Source organism: Phalacrocorax aristotelis, chromosome 6, assembly GCF_949628215.1.
Source record: "Phalacrocorax aristotelis chromosome 6, bGulAri2.1, whole genome shotgun sequence".
NCBI lineage: Eukaryota > Metazoa > Chordata > Aves > Suliformes > Phalacrocoracidae > Phalacrocorax > Phalacrocorax aristotelis.
Genome location: NC_134281.1, coordinates 58,396,669 through 58,417,273, shown reverse-complemented (window position 1 = coordinate 58,417,273; position 20,605 = coordinate 58,396,669). Strand labels below are relative to the sequence as shown.

At 38.3% G+C, this 20,605-nt stretch overlaps 1 protein-coding gene across 2 annotated transcripts in view; it reads left to right on the top strand.

Annotated features, from left to right (window-relative positions):
- BCAR3 (BCAR3 adaptor protein, NSP family member) overlaps positions 1–20,605 on the top strand; it is a 110,206-nt gene that overhangs the window by 28,284 nt on the left and 61,317 nt on the right. Inside the window, exons 3-4 of one of the 2 annotated variants that reach the window (XM_075098148.1) lie at positions 6,597–6,716; positions 10,036–10,159. In XM_075098148.1, the coding sequence (XP_074954249.1) occupies positions 6,630–6,716; positions 10,036–10,159 (211 nt within the window). In that variant the 5' untranslated portion in view covers positions 6,597–6,629. Of the gene's footprint in view, positions 1–6,596; positions 6,717–10,035; positions 10,160–20,605 lie in introns of those variants that run through there. The other variant, XM_075098145.1, reaches the window with a different exon arrangement.

The following is a 20,605-nucleotide window of genomic DNA, read 5'->3' as shown; positions in this document are numbered from 1 at the left end:
AAAGAAAACAGATGTTTAAACCTCTTGGGTATCACAAACCAGATCTGAAGCTTTCCATGCAGCTTTGCTATTTCTCTTGTCTAAGGGCCTTGATTTTTGCACTAAATCAAACAGCTACAGTGACTTACAGTGCTGCTGCTCCCCAGCTGTCTTCCCAATTCCTTTGCTGTAGTTGTTTCTGCAACATAGTTGGCAGAAATAAGAAAGTCTGTGCCCCGCTTGCTTTATTTCACAGTCCAAGATGCATTAAAAGGTGTATGTTTGCGTGCAGACTGTGATCTGGACACAGTGTGCTGCTGCAGCCAAGAAGGCCAACAGGATGCAGGGTTGCATCAAAAAGGGCATTGCCAGAAGAGATAAAGAAGTCATTATCCCTCTCTACTCAGCGCTTGTCAGGGCACACCTGGAGTACTGTGTACAGTTCTGGTCCCCGCTATACAAAAAGGATGTGGCCAGGCTGGAAGGGGTCCAGAGAAGGGCCACCAAGATGATCAAAGGACTGGGAAGCTGCCATATGAGGATAGGCTGGGAGAACTGGGTTTGTTCAGCCTTGAGAAAAGGAGGCTCAGAGGGGAGCTCATCACCATGTACCAGTACTTAAAGGGGTAGCTACACAGAAGATGGAGACTCCCTTTTTACATGGAGTCCCATGGAGAGGACAAGGGGGGATGGACACAAGTTGCTCTTGGGGAGATTCTGATTGGGCACGAGAGGGAAATTTTTCACAGTGAGGACAGTCACCATTGGAATAACCTCCCCAGGGAAGGGGTTGACTCGGCCACGTTGGACACCTTTAAGAGTCGTCTGGACTCTTCGTCTGTGCTCTTCCTAGAAAGGTTGGACTAGATGATTCCTGAGGTCCCTTCCAACCTGGGATTCTGTGATTCTCAGAGGTACTACTTTGATCTCTTTTATTTCTGTTTTATTTGGTTAAGCCACCATCATTGGAAGAACACTAGCCTTTTTTTATGTTATACTTTTTTTTCCCTATCCACCTTTGATGCCCTCTGCATGTGGTTTGTACATTGGTCACATATCCATCAATGGCATTTTCTTATGTAGGTAATTCTTCCCGTGTGAGATGCTTTGTGATGGAAGTCTAGAGGTGGAATCTGATTGCAGTAATTATTACATGATTAGTTGTAGCCTATTATTCCTTTTCATGCAGAGTTAATAAAAACTTGAAGGTTTTGCAAATTGTTCCTATCTGGAGAAAAAAAAAGGTAGTAGCTTATCTTTGATGTCATCCAGTTCATATACAATGTACAAAGCTCTGTTTCTGTGAATACGGGATGATCAACACAGTAGGGGAAACAGGGTTTTTAGTCATAGTTTCCCACCCCATTCAGCCACAGTCCTTGGCCCAGGAAGTGCTTTCTCTGGATTGTCTAGTGCACGGTGCCAGTGTTTGTTTGATCAGTGACACTTTGGTTCTCCTGATGAATTGTTTTTCAGGTATTTCTGCTGCTTCTGTCGCTTGCCCTGTCTTGCAGATGCCCTTCCCTTTTTGCTAGCAAGAAAGATGGATATGGCTTTATAATACGCTGTTTTTGATCAGTGCATTACCAACCTATAGCCTCATTAGATGAGGAGAACCATGCTCAATTCTAACCTACCACATTTTTGGTTTTCATTTAAGGAACTAGGTTAGAACACATCTCTCAGAAGTTATGGCAATTTACCATTTCTGTATTAACAAACCCTGGAGAAGGAGATTACTTTTCTCACTAAGATGTTATGGCAGTGATAAAGATGAAACAAGCTTCCGGTCATTGACTGGTATCTTCTGACTTTCCCACTCTGCATTTAGTATTGCTTTTACAGAGCAGTCAGCTTCTGAGTTCTTCCAAAATACACAGATTTACTGCCTTAAACTGTACTGCTAGCAACATGCTTTACATTTGGCAAATTGCTTAAAGAAAGGAGAGGCGAAATAGAATTATGACCCGGGCTGCAAAAGAAAAGGTAGTTCTTTTGCATTAAGATGGTAAAATCTTTGAGAGGTGACATCACAAGCATGATGGCCACTTCCAGCTTTTCTAGTTTTTCATTCTACTGCATTCAGAAACTGGCACTCCAATGGCAGAAACTTTCTGCCATTCAAATATGCATTGCAATAGAACATTCAAGAAATACTTTGTCTAAATTGCTTAGTTAAGCATAAATAGTTAAGATGTGATCAGCAAAGAGAGCAGACCTTTGGTCCATGTTACCACATAGTGCCACAACACAGGACCTGAGGTGTTCAGAATGTTATATGGGAAGATTAACTCTACTGAGGCTGTAATTTAGAGAGTTTGGTGATTTCACTGATGCCAGAGGAAAATAAAGGTGCATCTGAAAATGAAAGTACATCTGAGTGGATCTGAAAACAGAACTGATGGGCCCTTGATTCAAGGCAGCTAGTAAGGAAGGCATGCCAAGTTCAAGTGATTAAAATCCTTAAGAAAACTCTTACTTGTGCAGGTGTCCAATAAATCCATTTTTCCTAATAAATGATTGCATCGCAGCAGGAGGCCAGTCTTAATTTGGAAGTACAATACAAGTCAATTTTGCTGAAGTAGAAAAGGCACAATAAGATAAAAGGCTTTCCAGGTGAGATGAAATTGCTGGCTCTGCTGGCTCACCTGAATAACTTCGGTGGGGACAGGACGACACCATGATACATGGCTTACTCCTTGTCATATTACAAGGGAGACTGGAAAAGGAGCGTGAATGGTTGTCCCTGGAGTGCTTACTATAGCCGCACAGTGATTTTTGAGTTGCTTAACCTTGGTGTCTTTAATACACACATACTGACTTTTCAAAAATTACAGTGAAGCTAATTTGACGAAACCATAGCTGAATTAAGAATCTGGTATTACCTATCACTTACCTTGTGTCTGGGGTATAACAAGCCAACATCAGCAGCAGCATCTGTTGGTAGTTCTGGGATACTGTGATAGGGAAAGAAGAAAACTAATAAATTATCAATATAGTAAAGCATTGCAGTATGAACAGTTGGTTTTAAAAGCTACATATAAAACGCCTTTCTCTGTGCTTTTGCTTCAAATATGCCCTAATATGTATGACTGTAACTGTGAGCATGTTTTTAAGATAATACAGAAAAACATTCCAAAAGTAAAAGCTAAGTTCAGTTCAATAGATCAGAGTACTGCCATTGGAACCTCCCATTATTACCTGATACCTTTTTGGCAGCAACTTTGTTTCATAAAAGCCTTTGAAAGGCTGGTGTTCAAAAACAGAACAGTAGAAACCTAGGCTGCATTTGAATTGTTTGGGTTTTTTTAATATTAAAAAATCCTGAAATTGTATACATGATGCGGGTAATACTGCAAGACCTTCCACATAAGGATTTCAAAACACTGTAACTTCGCTCTTGAGCTGGTTAAGTAATAACAGAAGAAAAAGCCTCAATAAATAGAAACAAGTCATGGAGCAACCAGGGTTATATCCCATCAAAATCTGACATGGTGATGTGACTAAACCTGACGATCTCTTTATTGCAGGAAACCCAAGATGTAGAGGAAGTGACAGTGTTTAGACTGTAAATAGAACATAGATCTTCATTGCCCTCTGATCACGCTGTCTGTCATCTTATATTTTTTGTTTCCTTTCTTCCTCTGGAAAGGAAGGATATTTATTTCTCAGTGGGGAAAAAAATATGTGCCCAACATCTGCCATACGCCTTGCTGGTGCACCTATGATCGTATTTTGGATGTTAAAAAATGTTGGCATTACCTGCCCTAAGCAAGAGTTAATCCTGTTTTCAGAAATGAAAATAAATACTGTAGAAGTAAAAGAATTACAGGAAACTCCATTTGCCTAAAACCAGTTCTCATAATGATACATTTAGGGTCTTCTACAATTTATTTTGTAATTCCGTTTTACTCTTGAGCAGGCTCTGAATATATCTCGTGTCCTGACCACTAGGTTGTACCCTGCTTCCTATTAACAGTGTGCTATTAGTTAAATAAGAGATATTTGAGTTAATGTTTCTGTTACCTTTCTTCACCAAAACTACCATTAGCAGAAGGATCAGAAAGGCAATTAGTTATCTTGTGGGAGAAAGGAGATTCCCCCCCTTCAGCTGTAGTAAAAAAGTTTTCATTAAAACAGTACGGAGGAGTCTACACAGGTGTCAACAAAGACTTAACAGCACATGAAAGCATGCTGTAAAATAATCACATTCAAAGGTGTAAGTGCAGTTCATTTGAAAACAATACATCTTGTATCTCTTAGTATCTTTTCATATAAGGTTAACATTTTCTGCTTTCACTTGAATTTCCTTTGGTATGGGGGTTTGGAGGTGGGGGGTTGCTGGGTTTTTGTTTTGTTTTTCATTTCGTAGAAATTAATAACAGAGCAAATGCAGCTGGCCAAGTAAGATTAGATAGCCACTGTTTATCGCTATATTGTTTAAAGAGAATGTTGCTCTGTGGAAATTCTGGGATTCCTTTCATGCTTGGTGCAGAATTTCTCTTTGTTCTGGAATGACAAGTGTGGTGACTCTCCACCAATTCTTGTAGGTATTTTTTATTGTTGTGTACTAGTATGGAAGCTAACTATTCAAAATTAAATATGAAATTTTTAGTTTAAAAAAATATATTTCTAGTGAAGCTGTTAAACAGTTTTGAAAACAAGTTCCTTTATGACAAGAAAAATGAAGTCTGTGACTAAATTAGAAGTATATGAACCAGGCATGGTCTTACTAATGTCTTAACCAATTAGCTGTGTTTTCCTTTTATCTCCCTGAAAATCGTATGCCTTTCATGCCGACCATCTTGCAATCTGAAAGTACCTGTTTAACTCAAGCTAATAAATGAAAGATTGAGCTTGTCCTCGCCTCACATAAGAATGTTCTCTGTGGCTTTAACATTCCTCAGACATTCTTTTGTGGTATGTCCGTTAAATGTTGAAATTTTTCTGATCGATGTTACTCCACAAGATGCTCTTAGTTACTGTAATACCACCATTCTTTAGATGTATTCTTGTCATCCATTTCCTGCAATGCTTCCACGGTAATAAAAAACCTGCAGTAAAGCAAGTAATATAGTGGAATATTCCGGCAGAGGATTGAGGGATTTCCCAACGTAATTTGCAAATTAGCAGGTTTGTTCATCAATAGATCATGAAGTGACGAATTCCAGGATTACAGCTTCCACAGTGTAACGGTGTATGTGTCTCTGAAGCGTAACCATTTTGACTTGTTTCCAAGGTTGACCACTGACGCAAAATTCATAGTGGCTTCCAAAACCATGTCTGGTCCAAAACATTGTGTATCTTACAGTACTTCTTCTAATTTAAATGCTTTCAAAGTATTTCTGGGAATGTATGGTACTTTAACACAGGTAATACTGCTACTGTGGCCTACCTTTCTGCAGGACAGTATTTTTGGTTTTGTAATTTGTATTTAAAAAAAGGGGGGGGGGGGAGGAGAAAAGCTTCCAGGCTTTTCTAATATTCCAAGAATTTTAAAAATGCTAACTAGCTTTCTCTCTCTGACAGAAAGCAACACTGGCTCTTTGCTGACCATAACATGGTCAGCTGCCTTTGGGCAGCTTGTTGTCATGTGTTCAGAGTAGACAGATGTGTATCAAATATATGTGATTAAAGGCACCACATGTCTGAACAAGAGCATTTCCTGTTTCTGGCATCAGTGCTCTGACAGGAAGTGTTCAGGCCACAGGTTATAGATTTAGAGTTGGGCATCCTTGAATATATTTAGGATATGCTCAAACTTGCAAATAGAAACCTCTTCGCAAACTCAATAGTTCTGGAAGCTTAAGTATTTGTGTCAGCCTTACATAACTGCTTACATAGAGCAGTGATGTTGGGAGACTATTTTCTGTGTCTGACTTTTGTCTTCCAATGTCTATCATGTGTCCATCTTAACGTCTATCTTTTATTTCATTTTAGCAACTGGAAAAAAAGTAACAAAAAGTATTTTTTTTACAGAACTCAAATTCAGATTACATCATAATGGAGACCAAACTGTAACAATCTCTCAGTTGCTTTTGTTGTAGAAATACTCCGTAACAGGTTGGCTTCAGCTATGTTCATATCTTAGACAAACACCCACCACAGAATCTTTTTCATTTTGCCTGTCTTATAGAATATGCGGTTTCGTTCATTTCCTCCATATTCCTACAGATAACACTGCTCCTTTTGCTATTCAGCGTAATTTTGTACATCATCTTATGTGTTACACATGTAAGAATGGCATTATCACTGAATGAGCATATTGAGGAACATTCTCATTGAATACAAAGGCTGACTATTTTTTTTTTAATTGATGCTACAGTAATGAATGACTTTGATTCATCTTCTAAAAGATTGATTCAGCTGTGAGAGCTAAACAAAATATAGCCTTGAACATTCCCTGTTTATGAGGATTACAATGAAACAATGAATTAAATGGAATAATCTTAATTTAATTTGTAGGTAACTACCTATTACCAAATAGCCAAGAAAGTATTCATCTCTTTGGCCATAAAGGTAGAACTTCCATGCTATTAAGTGCTTTCTGAGTTGTTCAGTCATTTAACATTCCTAAGCAATAGTACTTGTAATTGGGTTTTGGTTTTGTTTTTCAGAGTTAAAGGCATTGTGAGGTGAGGGAATAGATAATGAAGTACCTACCCATTTCTAACCGGCTGACCCAGCTTGATCTTGCAGAATGTTGCATGCTCTTTGACCAATATGATGGCGTAGAGGTAAGAATTGGCTTCTTCAATGAAATTCTTGAGAAAATGTCAAGCAAGATGATACAATGCAAGTGATTAATGTTCCATGATAAAGTGTTAGAGCAAAAACTCTAAAGGCTGACAGTTTGCGCTTGTCTTAGAAAGGGGAAAATAAAACCATTGTCTTCTGTAACTGTGTACTAAAACTGACAGAGAAATAGTCACTTACAGGTGAGCTAGTTAAAATGAACATTCTACTGTTTCTAATGCTGCTCATATTCATCTTGTCTCAGACTGTAACAAATGGGCATGTTCACCAGAGTAAGAACACATAGACAACTTTGGTTCTGCAAAAGTTAACAAATATGTTTTTCTTAAAATTCAGAACTAGATAAAACAAACTTATGTGCCAATTGTTATATAAAGTTGTTTATAGGTAAATTGATACTATGTGGCTTAAGAATAATCTTCTCTATTGAGCAAATACCACATAACAGAAGGACCTTACATCAGTCATCTTGAAGATCCCTATAAATTTATTTAGAAATTCTTAGGTAGCCCTTTTCCCACAGGTCTTACATTATCAAAATTTGCTCTTTATTGTCTGTTTTGTGTTTTCAGTTCTTATCATCCATGTACAAATTTATTGACACGTGCATACTATATCATCAATTAAATGGAGCTTTGACACGCTTTAATTCTGTATCACTGTATGCCTAATCCAGAAAGTAAATGTGAAAAATGCAACTGAATGTTCTCATCAACTCAAAATATCCTTGGATTCACTTTTAAACAAATTCTTTTTGTCGCTAATCAAAGTTTCATGAAGTAGCACTAAAGTTTATTTAAAACTGGCTTCTGTGTCACATCTGTGCTGCTTGTATACCAGAGTTCTTAGTGGGTGTCATGGTAATCATAATCCAAGCAAAATAAAAATGAAAGTATTTTAAATATAAGTAGAATTTGTCACAACTAGGAAAAGGTCAGCATCTTCTACCTTCCCAAATGGACCCGGTCAGTAAGACTTAGAAGCACGTTGGAAAGTTATGTGAGTCACACTATCATTGTAACACAAAAGACAGTAATGCAGAACCATGGGACGGTTGTTTTGACAGTCAACAAACAAACGAAAACCTGCAGCAAAGATAGCTTACAGCTTACCAAGCCTGAAAGCTGCCTGTAAAAAGCTTTTGCTGAAGAGCAAAACTTAAAAATAGGCTTAATGCATCATTGTTGATACAGTGAACTTTTTTTAAGTTCAAGCCCATGAGTCAGAATTTCAGTTCTGCAATATCTGTAGGTTAGAAGCATTATATCATTCTTAGTTCCTCAGCCAAACTGAATATTTTCCTGAAACAAAACTTTAATTTGAAAAAACGCCTGACTTACCCTGACTTCACATACTAACCTGCTTAATGCTAGGCATACACTTAAGAACCATGTTGAACCAAGCTTCTAAGTTCTTGAAAGTCTAAGTAATTGCCTTTGATGTCTTCTAATTTTAAAAATAATTACTAATAGCTATTTACATTGGGTTTTTTATCTCTGAAGTAGAAGGTATGATTATATCCATTTTGCTGAGGAGGAGAGTGATGCACAGTTTCTTGAATTAAATTGTTCTTAGCTAAAATAGTAAATTCATGGCAGTAGAAGACTTGTTCTTGGGTTTCAGTCAACTGCTTTAGCCAGTTCTTAAGCCAGACCAGAAAGTGCTTTTGGTCCTGAATGAAGAAAGAAAACTTCAAGGTAGGAGACTGTTATCCCTGGCAATTAAAATTTCCACATATTAGTGTTGTCTGCTGGAAAATGCAGCAAGTTCTTTAAAGCTACTAAAAAACTAAACCCAAAATGTGTCTATAAAAGCTCCCACTGCATTACCCTGAGCATAGGTTGTTCAGTACTCGAGTTAACACCAACCCTTTTTGTGTTCCTCCTTACAAGCTTTTTACTAAAGTTTGAAGAGCAGGCACATTGCATTTGTACTTCCTCTGGGTGTGTTTTTTCTTGGAGGATGATTTTGGGGTTTGGCATGGAGGGTGTTGGGGTTTTTTGGGAGAAGCAGAGGGAGCCTCTGTCGCTGTTGCCAAAGCTGAAAAATCCTTTCTACTGAAATGTGAATTCATCATTACTACCAATTTTTGCATTTGGGTAAACCTAGAAAGTGATAAAGTAAGAGGAAATAATTATTCAACTCCCTTCTTTCATATCATTAGATACGTATGAGGTATCATTTGAGAAACACACTATGACACTTTCAGGCATGGCTAAATTTCCCTAGGAGCTTTTGAAACAGTTATAGCTAGTGACACAAAAAAATGAGGCTTTCAGCAATTAGAGGACTACTCAGTCTAAATCAAAGTATGTCATGCTTTTTCAGTGGTTTTAGTTTGAAAGAAAGATTTTTAATTTACGATTTCAAAAACAGTGGCTCTCTTAAGAGTAGAAACCTGTGTCGGTTGTCTTATTTGCACAGTGAAACAACATGATTTTGTATTTTAGGGTCCTAGGCCTGACCTGTCAAATCTTCATTAGAAAAGTCCACTTTCAGTAATATGACTTGCCAGTAACAAAATGGAGTACATCCTATGGATTTCTCTTTATCTTATTTACAGTGAAGATACAAAACAGTAAAAATAAAAAGAAATACATTTGATCATAACTTTTTATGCTTTGGATGTGTTTTCTTTTTGCTCTGAAAGATGTCATCATCAAATGAAATCTTGTACATACTAATAAATCACCATCAAAATGAAATTTTCCCTTTTTAAACAATGCCTTGAGTTATTCAGCCGCTTATTTTGAAAGTAAGAGAGTAATGATTTTGTGGAGAGAATGGAGAATAAAAGAGAACAGTTCAGGTTTGATTACCCAGATACATTATCTGGAAATTCCTGTTCTTCAAAACAGTGTCACAACCCATGTTATCTATTAATTACAGTGACTATCCTCTTCATTATCCAAAAGCTTCTTTTCCAATATTATTATGCCCCTCAGTTCACTCTGAGATTTATCTTCCTTCATTAGCTTAAGTGCAGTTGGGGTACTAGCACTTTTGGGCTTGTTTTCTTATTCAAAGGAGTAATAGCTTTTAGAAGCTGTCCAGCTATCTTGACCAGTTTTGTTTTGAGAAAAAATTCGAGACAATGAGTTAACGTTTTGAAAGAAAAATTCTTCATCCCTTCAGTGACGTCGCTTATCACGACAAAGGGACTCCATATAACGCATAAATACACTCACATTTGCTGTTACACAGCTTACAGTATCAGAAACAGCAAGCCTCTTTGACAGAAATTTGAATTCTCCTGGACTAATAGGTATAGTATGTTCCTTACTCTGGCATTTGCTACAGAACTTACTTCATCCAATGGAAGCTGATCTTAGAAAAGTAGGTCTTGAAAATGTAGCCCACAGAACACACATAATTTCTGATATCCTGCTGCTTCAGGAGGTTGGAAAAAAAAAAAAAAAAAGAGGTAAGATTTCCATGTCGTCTCCTAAAGACTACAAGAATGAGTTAAGGCAACCTGAGCTTTCCTGTCAGAAAGAGATGACAAACTAACGCTCTGATTCAGCCTAGGATACTTCATGAATACAGACCACAGAGGTACTTTACAAAGACAATAAGAATAGTTAAACATTAATCTTTTGGTAGGGTTTTAAAAAATAATATCACCTGTACTTTTTTTAGAAGTTGTCGTTGAGAAAAGGCTTCACCTTCATCTCACTTTCTACCGCTCTCATGGTCTTCAGCTTAACAAGATACAATAAGGTTAAAAGACCGTAACTGACAGAAGACACTGTCGTGAATGTCTTCCTCACTTGGAAAGATCACATCAAAAGGTCTAAACCAAGCTATTTTGTGTATGTGCCACCTCGTCCCTAGTGAGAAGAGTGCTTACGCCGGCAGTCCTGACCCTCCTTTTCAGTTTGGGACTTTGCTATCAATTAAGACTTGATCACAGCATCTTTTGTTGCTTTTATGGTGCTTTTATCAGTTCAGTATCAAAATTCAACTCAAGTTTGTGAGAGCTGGAACAAGCCCTGTAAGGCATTCTGAGTGGAAGGATATAGTGAGATGTTAGTCAACTGTGACTGACTGTGCAGGGTATTTTGAGAATAGTTCGCAAGATAACAAGATATGAGTGTTGTGCAGTCTGCCCAATAATTCTAGAGATCACTGCCTAAGGCTTTTACAAATCTAATGTGAAGCAGTGATTTACTTAGCTAACATTCCTGCCCTTACCCTCTCTTCATCAAGATAAGAAGACTTTTGGAGCATGTGTAGAGATCAAATTCATAAAATGTGTTCAGCTACTTTAACCTTTCAGAAGAAACTAGAACTGGTTGTGTATAAGTAGATCAGTGTATTTTCTCAGCGTTTTCTGGAGGAGTTCAAAATTGTCTTAACAGTAACATAATTTCTACAGTTGATTGGTTGAACTTTCTTAAAATATGAGTGTAAATGTGACATTTTTGTAACTGCTGCTATGAACAGATTAGGAAATTATTCAGTTTGATTACTGCAGTGAAACTAGACATATTTCAGTTAGAATCTATTTTCACATGGCTTTGGGGCTGCATTTTGTAACCTCTTCAGGTACTGAAGTGAGGAATATATTATAGTTCTCAATACAATGTTTTTTCAGAGGAAGGGACTGTTCAAACTGTCATTCACATGGTAAATGGATTTACAGATATTTATGTAATATTTCAATCAACTCACCGGAATGTTCCAAATTCTATTGACATAGCTACAGCTCATGATTGTTCAGCTTCAGATATGTTGAGCTAAATCTAATCTTGCTGAACTGCTGGTGATTACAGGGAATTTGAGTTCGAGTCCAACATTTTATCTCCAAACTGGACTGTATGTATTTCTTGACCCCTGGACATATGTCTTGCAAGGTGACAGCATGATGCCATTTGTTTCTTTGCTTTTTGGCTGTTAAGTGCTAGAATTCTTTAAGCTAAGTTCTAGTAGAAGTAGTGGTCTTTCATATATTTATGAGCATTTATCTTGGTGAGCAATGCTTTTGTTCACACTCTGCTTTTGGCTAATGAAAACAATTAAGTGTATAATCAAATTATGTGCTTGAAAAAATAGAGCCAAATTGATCTCTGAGTTGTTCTGTTTACGCCAGGCTATTTACATGCTAGATAGCTTTGCCTATTGTATTAAAGAATTCTGGGACGGCTGCAAAACAGATCAGATCAGTCAGTCATACATGTGTGCAGACTGTTTTGTTTTCACAGTAGGGACTAATGGTTGTTATCTAGTCTCCAGTCTATTATGACATGGTTTTGTTTTGTGTCTGTCTTTGGCAGAATGCTGTGTCTAGGAGCAAAGTGCCTAATCAGTTACACCGAAATGCTTGTTTTCCAGCACTGAACTGTGCTGAAGTCAGACACTAGAAAAATTATTTAAAAAACCCAAATCTTCTGTTAAATAAATACTAATGTACTTACCAGTACAGAGTATCTATAGTACTAGTGGTAATACTGTAGTACCTGGTACAGAGTACCAGTCTATAATATTCCATTTGCTATTATTTTGAGCTTTAAACAGCAGTGTAACTGTTTCTGGTTCAGCAGTTTCCAGACAGTGCTTGATGTGATAAGTCACTTTAATATGTAAGCATTTTCACAAGGCTAATTTTATAGGACTAAGCATTTCTTTGTACACTGAAGTTAAGTTTTGGAAAGTTTTGTCAAAATATTTTCTGTTCGCTAAAATGTTACCTGGTTCTGAAACGACTTTGAACAGAATGTGTCTCAGTACACTAAGATTTGGATTCATCCTGTCTAGCTCTAGCTACTCAGGCTGCGTTTCCACAGTAATTAATACCAAGATCTGTGCATTGACATAATGCCCAGCAACACATTTGACCTGGATCAAATATGTGCACATGATCACATATCTGTTGGATTAGGCAGAGTACACAATACGAAGTTCACCACCTTTATGCTTTTACGCTAGCTTTATGTCAGCCAGCGGTAGGGAAGTGATTAGAATAACTGGTTTGACGTGAGTGGCATTAGCTAATCAGAAAAATAACCATTCAAATTTGTTAAACCACTTCAGTCCAGCAGAATTAATTTTATAGTGGATCAGTGCTTTGAATAGTGGGGCTCTGATATCTTTGATCAGTATTAGAAAACTGAAAGGCTGCTGTGCGATCGACTTGTGACCTTAATTGAAACTGGGGTTCCAAAATGCCAACCTAAGCAGTCTGTGCCCTCTTCAGCTTTCCTTTAGCTGCTTTTTCCCCATCTCTGTATCATTCCTTTTGTTCTTCATAAAACTATCCTGCAGCTGCATGGTGAACCCAATGGGAAATTTATGTGGCTGAAAACCACCTTTTATTTCCACCCCCCTCCTCGTATTCATCCGGATCAAGTCCCCATGCTGGTTCACTCTTCAGCTGCACAAACACTTGTTCAAGTATGAATGGCCAAGGAAGAGACAGCAGAGGTGAGCCCTGGTGCCTGAAGTGAAACCACAGCTGAAGGCGTTTTATTAGGAGGCAAGTCACTCTGTGCTCCCTCTAGGTATTAAAAAGAGACAGATTAATTTGGCAGATAATTCAGTCAACTTTCAATTTAAATTACCTTATGTAGGTGTCTGTGGGTTTTTTTGTTGATTGTAGAGATATCCCAGGACGCCCGACTTCCAGGCAGATCACTCAGCAAGTGCTGACAGCTGGTGGAATGAATTTAAGCCTAAAAGCTACAACTGCAGTTGGCCTGGAACACTTCATCTCTTGAGTGCAGCCTTCCAAAATTCAAGAAGGCATTTGTTCCTTTTCTTTAAATCCTGATGATGTCAAATATTTGCTTAGGGCTTACCACTATATTTCATTTCCTTGCAAATGGAAGTACACAAGTGGAAAACGTCCCCAATATCTGCACACTTTTTTCTGAAGTGCAAAAATGTTACCAGTTCTGAACATTCTTCCTACCACTGTTTCATGAACAGAAGACCACATGGCTGCGTAGCATGATAGTTGCTCAAGTTCAGGATCTTGTACCAGGTAGTGGCAAAGTAGATGTCCAGTGACACATGAAAGAGCACACCAACCCATAGTGGTGCTTTCACAGAATACTCTCTAAGCATTTAATCTAACAAAAACTAAGTTTCAAAAAGGTATGAGTGTAAAGAGCCAGAAATACTCTTGCCACAATCCTTTTGCCTGTATCTTGATTTACCTTTTGATGTGCACTGCAGCACATTCTGGGTCTTGGTGTCCTGCCATCCAGGCCAGTATCCATTCATGTATTCATGGCATGCTGTGACTCCTTTGAGATGCACCTTTTGTTTTCTGTTTCAGGGAAATTGAGGAGTCAGAGGGTGGGGCCTGCAGCTTGCCTGGGCTTGTCCCAATGTGGAATCAAGGTGCATCCAAAATTCAAGTACTAAACCACTCCCAGGTAAACCAAAATCTGGGCTGCGGTTCTGTCTGCGCTTACAGGAATGTTCTCAGCAGCTACCTAGCACCTTTTTGTAGTCTTAGAAATGTTTGTTTGGTATTGCAAAGAAGCCAGGAAATTACATATCCTCTTCTAGAAGTAGCTTCTTCTGGTATGTGAGAAACTGATGACAAATTAGGTGTAATCTGACTCCTGTATTACGCAAAAAGGTCTTCTCTCCCAGAGCATGAGGCATAGCGCTGTGTCCTGTAACAATCAGCAGTTCAAGACAGCCATCCTGAAAGCTCTAGCCCAGTACTTAAGAGTAGTGCCCCAGGAAGGAACCGTGGTTTTCTCAATACGACTAAAGCAGGGTTTGATGCTATGTGGGATTGCGACAGTATGATATTTAATCATGTTACTTTATCGTGCTACAGTCTTAAGGAGTGTGGTTTTATTATGATTTCTTATGACCCAGAGTAAAAGAATAAATCGTGCTTCAGATGTGTTGAAGAATCCCACCATATTGTGACCAGCTCCTTCAGTGTGGTAGAAATGTTTACCTGTAGAGAGGGTAATGTAAATATGTATATAAATGCAAATGTCGATTTTGATATAATAAAAAAATACATTGAATATTGCCAGACATGGAAGATATTTATTGGTTCATTTGTAACTATGAATTTAAATAGAGAATTAATTTGGAAAGTGTTCTATCATTAGCCTATTAAAATGTTTGTGTATATTTCATGATTACATTTAATTATTTATTTTCATGTGTACATCATGCATAATGTATTTTACGTCATTGGTTGAGTTATGAGTGGAAAGATACATAGAAAGCTAAGTGACAGGAAGCTTTTTATGAGGTGTTCCAAGAGCTAGAACTTTGTTTTTCCAGTACCTTCTTTTACTGAGCTGAATTCTGATTAAGTAGCATTTTATGTCTTAATGAGATTTCATTACCATCTTAGAGTGTTTTCCTTTGAGAGGCGAAAGATACAAAGAATCTTTCCTTTTTGTCTTGCATGGGTTTTTTTATGCAGAGAGATTGCAGTTTTAATAGGATATATACTTAGATCTTTTATAATTTTATTTGTCATACAAAGAAGGCCAGCCTTAATGGATTTAAATAATATATGCATTGACATCATTTATTTTGGGTGAATATAAAGTAATATGCAAAACCTGAATTAGATTAAATGTAATTCATATTCCATAACTTCCTGCTTTTGGTGGGGAAAAGAGATTTGACATTTAAATTCTTAAATAACTGTTTCTGAATATGTTGTATTTCTTGCCCTGCTGCAGTGGTGTAAAGTTAAAAGTGAAGTGCTTTCTTGCCATGTGGGTCTTCTCCTTGTCATTCATTACATAGAAGACCTGAGATGTGTGCTATTAAGAAAGAAGATGAGCAAGCAGTACAGATCCTTGCTTGTGCTTGGGACAATATAAATAGAGACAAGTCCATCTTCAAAGAACGTGTGAAATAACTGAGGGACTCCCTCATGTGTTTCTGTTAGATGGCCAAAATAATTAGCATAAAGCCATAACTGGTTTTGCCTTGTCAATCCCAAATATCTTGCCTTTGTCACTCTCAGATAAAGCCCTTTTACTCATTTTGGGTTTGTTTTGGTTTTTTTTTCTTCTCTTTGAAACATTACAGACACAACCAGAGTGCTTTGGAGCAGTGGTATGTAGTGTCAACCTGGCAGATTCCAGACTAGTGCTAAAGTATTCTGGTAGCTTTGCCAATAGATGGAGAGGAGGCTGCTTTGAACCCTTTCATCTGCGTAACAGTTAGAGGTGGTGGGGCTGCCTGTGTGGTCTATTTTGCTCTTGCTGAGAGATACAAGGATGTGAAGGTTTTTGCCATTTCTGTTTGAGGGGGCCAGAAATATAGACACTGTTACAACATTGTAAACGTACACCTCTGTGCCATTTAATCTGTTGAAAGTTCCAAATTCGTTTATTGCGGCTTTCTGGCCTTCTGTTTATCCTTGTCTCTACATCAGTTATCTTCTAAATAAAAGAACTCCCCAACGTCTGTCACATGCAAAGAGAGGCTGTTGATTCTCTTGTATTTGAGACTTCTTATAGAAACATGGAAAAACAGCAGCTTACAAGGAAATCCTAGCTCTGTAGGAACAGTTCTTCCACTGCTAGAAGCAAAGAGAGGAAGATAGAGCCCCTGGTAAAGCCCATAAAACCTTGTCCAGCTTCTTTCTGGTATTGTTTTCCAGTTTAATATGTCATTTATCAAACCCAGTCAAAAAAGAAAGCGTGTTTTAGTGCAGTTTTAGCCATGTATTTAAAACTACTGATACAGGTCTGTCAATCTGTGCAGCACGAGTTGTTCGATGTGATTTTCAGTACCAAATTGAAGGCCGGGGGGAGGAACACAATATGTTATTATCACAGCATATGTGCAGTAATTTATTTTTACTAGTTTTTTTTATTACTAATTGTTTCTTGTTAATGATGATACTCAGTTGTATTATACCTGACAAGGGCTTGTACTTAGTTTGGTTTTTTTTGTTCTAGCAGTGGCTGATACTAGCTGACTTGAAACATATGGAATTTTGTAGCTCTAAGAACTTCTGATAGCTACAGTGAAAATTTTTTCCAAATCCTTACAAAAGTTTTGTTTTCTTTCTGACTTAAGACTTACAATAGTGAGCTGCCGATTAGAAGAGTTTAACAGTAAACCAATTCCTATTGGAAAATACTGATTTATCTGAACTAAAGTTTTTAGCCCATCGTAAATGAAGATCAGACATCTGGTATTATATGTACCCAGTTTGCACTCTTCTAGGTCTGCAAAAATTAAATGTGCTGTAGCCAGATACTCCGGCAAGCCGGAGCATGTTCATGCTCTAGTCTGTCGCCAAATGAGCTCAGGTTTATGTAACTCCTCAAACTCTCCTGCTTTACAGCATTATTTCCAGGATGATCAGCTATGGGTTGTTTCTGCTTGCAAACTTTTCTAAGGCTGGGGATCGTGAGGCTTCTTGGCTCTGACTCGTAACAGATAGCTCTTTGGGAGTTCGTGAAAGCCCTTGTGTCTCCAGACCTAAGTCAGATCAAATAGCAAGACTTGGACATTGGTAGCTGTATTACAGAGGTCTGGTCAGCTGCTGACTAACTTGTCTGTTTCAGCTGGCAGCTGGGGAGGGGCTTAAAAGCACAGTTGCGATAGCTCATAGGTTGTTTTTTTTTTTTTAAAAATATTGTCAGATTTCAAGAACTGGAGCATTTTTCACTTTGTATTGTCATTCTAATTTGGCCTGATATATCTTTGATTAATCTGAAAATTACCAGCGAATAAACTCGATTTCCTAGCCCACAGTTATGCTGATCATTATTTTTTTCTGCGTGGCATCTGTGGGAGTTGAGGGAACACAGCATTTTGTTTGTTTGGGTCCTTTTCTTTTAGGATAAGTCTACGGTAGAAACTTGCTTTGACTTTTGTTTATCAGGAAATCTACAAGAACTGCTGTGTGAGCAATCCATGCATACCATGTCCTCATCTTGCATAGTTACTTCTGCATTTTATCATTGCAGCTGCATAGCAGTGCTTTTAGAGTAGATTAATTTTCTCCCAGTTACTTTAGGAAGACTGGAATTGTGATGTTTAAGGTCAAACTGAAAAGTTCCGGTGAATCCTCTTGTTCTGTCCCATCATCTCGTTTGTTACCGTAAGCTAGGCACATTTGGAAAATGGTCTGTCAAGAACTGGCAAGTACCCAACTCTTGGCACGATGAAGGTACGCAAGGTACAGCATCACAGATCTGGGGACCTAGGTCCCAATTATGCTTCTCCTCACTCATCTGTTTAGGTAGCTGCTTGTATAGGTGTCTTTGCACTAGGTGGCACTCCCCTTGCACTTTGCACTCCCTTCTTCCACAAAGCAGAAGGGTGACCATAGAAGGTCGCGGCAGTGTGTGATATTTGGCCAGTGGTGGCCAGCACTGCTGGTTTCCCAGCTCCCCCAGGCCGATGTCACAAAGGACAGCGCAAGGTGATACACAGACAGCATGATGCAATATAGATAGATGATTAAGGGGGATGGCAGGTCGGCATGGAATACTGATGGAGAGGGCTTGACAGAGGTGTTGTGCTTGTTTGAAGATATTGGTGCTTCCAGACTTCATCCCACATCTCAGTAAACCTGTTTTCAAAGTACATATAAAATGAAAACAACAAAATTTTTGCAACAAGGAATCTGATCTAGCTTCAATCAAAGTAACTCACAACTAACATAGCTAGTGTACACAGTCCTGGAAATTCCTCATTCTTGCTGGTTGCAGACACATTTTCTTCAACAGCTTTGCATCAGGTATGTACAAGGATGGGTTGTGTAAACTGTCATATGTGAAGACAAAGACCAATTTTCAAATTCATCTGAAAACAGAATAAAACTGGTAGGAAAAGGATGTAATGACTCATGCAAGAGTAATCACAGTTTATGCAGGGCTGCCCAGCTACCAGTCCCATTACTTAGCACCCAGTCATGTTACTAAGGAAATTACTTCTCCTTTTCTAGTTCTTATTCATAAAACATGACAATGAACCATGACATTACTTCCTATGTAATTACAGTGCCAAAAATTTCTGAGTTTTTAGAATCAGCCAATAAGACCATCTGATGTCCTAACCGGTCTGAGTTTTTGGCATGCTTTTAGATGTTTTTTACCTCAACTGTGGAACCTATGGTTTAGGTACAGAGGCAAGACATTTTCCTTTCTGCAGTGAGGAAAAGAATAGCGTGCGCTTCTGTACCATCTTCCCCTTGCTAAGCTGGTAAGGTACTATATAGTCTTTCCTGTGAAAAATAGCTACCACTCTGATGTGTATTAGAAAAATATATGTCATACAGGAAGTAAGTGGGTAAGAATACTAGAACTGAAAGTATAATCCAGGTATCTCACCTCCTCTTTCTGTATTCTCACCATAATTCCAGTTTTCTTGCACAGGTCATTAGTGAGGCATTTTGGCGTCCAAGATGAAATCATAGTCTGTTGGTTTTTGGTTCCTTTTTCCTCCCCCTGCTCTTCCCCTCCCTCCCCCAGGTATATTTTGAAGAAAGATTGTGCCAGAAATATCCTAAGGGAGATCTCCGTAGATTGTTGCTTGTGGCAGTGAAAATCTGGAATCTGTCACTGCCTGAAACATTTCTGGTGCCTTTCTGTTCTAAATACTTCCCTGGTTTTGTACAACTAGCAATGACAAAAGCAGAGTGCCATCAGCTCTTCAAGATTTGCTAGCTTTCCTATTTCATCAGTAGCTCAAATGTCACTGCATTTGGAGAAAAATTTAATTGGGAAAAGATTGGAGTGAGTTGTTGTTGTGCATTTAGGCCTCGTTTTATGTGAAATTGGTTTGAAGTTTGATCTTAGCTTCAAGGTTCTGTTCAGTGTCAGTATGATGTTACCGTTTTCTGTTATGTAAGTGTGGAAGTCTGCATCCATCAGCATGCCACAAGTGGTGACTTATGTCCTAGCACCAGTGAATGAATCCTTTGGGAGACTGTTGTCTTCCACATTTGCCTCAACTTTTCTGTTTTGGAAGCTGTTTTTGTAACAGGTGCTTGGCAACACCAACAGCGATCATGCTTTCCTATTGCTCATGCCTGCCTTAAGGAACCAAAGTGGTGTTGCAGTGGGAAGGGGAGTAGCAGTCAGAAATGCCACTGCGAGCTTCCTTTACCTCAGCATATTAGATAAACTAAATTTTCCAATCTTCTGTCTCCTCCTCTTCCCTTACTGCATATTTCAGCACCCTCTGCCTGTAATTTTTTCTCTTTAATGTTATACTAAACTTCGTCTTACTTGAGCTTTCTTATGCAAAGACTCTACTCATATCTATGAGAATTCCCAGACTCTTCCAAGACCTTTCCTCTCCCACTTCTACAATATACACGATGGCTAAAGAGTCTCGTCTTGAGCTAAACGTTTCTTAAGCTCTAGCTAGACTTCAGTGGAAGGTCCGGTGCTCTTTTGGTCTTGAATTGCCTCATTTTTTTAAAAAAAATCAAAAAACAAACTCATTTTGCCATCAGGTATTTTGCGTTACATATTTTACCTTACATATTTTATTGCAAAATTGAGTGTTCTGGACAATGCATAAACCCCCAAACTACAAAAAGGTAGATGTCCTAGTTCTACCCAATACCCAGAGATGTCTCTGTGGATGTCACATGGAATTTTAATCCTGCTGTTGTCACCCTTGGATGTAGCTCAACTTGTTTGGAGTGACAATACCACAGTTTCATTTATTTTTGGCGATTGGTTTGATAATATGTAGAGGTCCTGGAAGATGAATAATCTGCTCCTTACTGACACTTATCATGTAGATCGTTTAGGACCATGACTTCAGCAACATCCTGTGGTCAGGCTTTGAAGTGGATAAAACAGAAGCAGCTTATTAAAACTAGTCCTGGTAAAAATGGAGAGAGAGAGGGAGAAAGGATTGAACATTAAAGTGAAATGAAAATAGTGCTTGAAGAGGA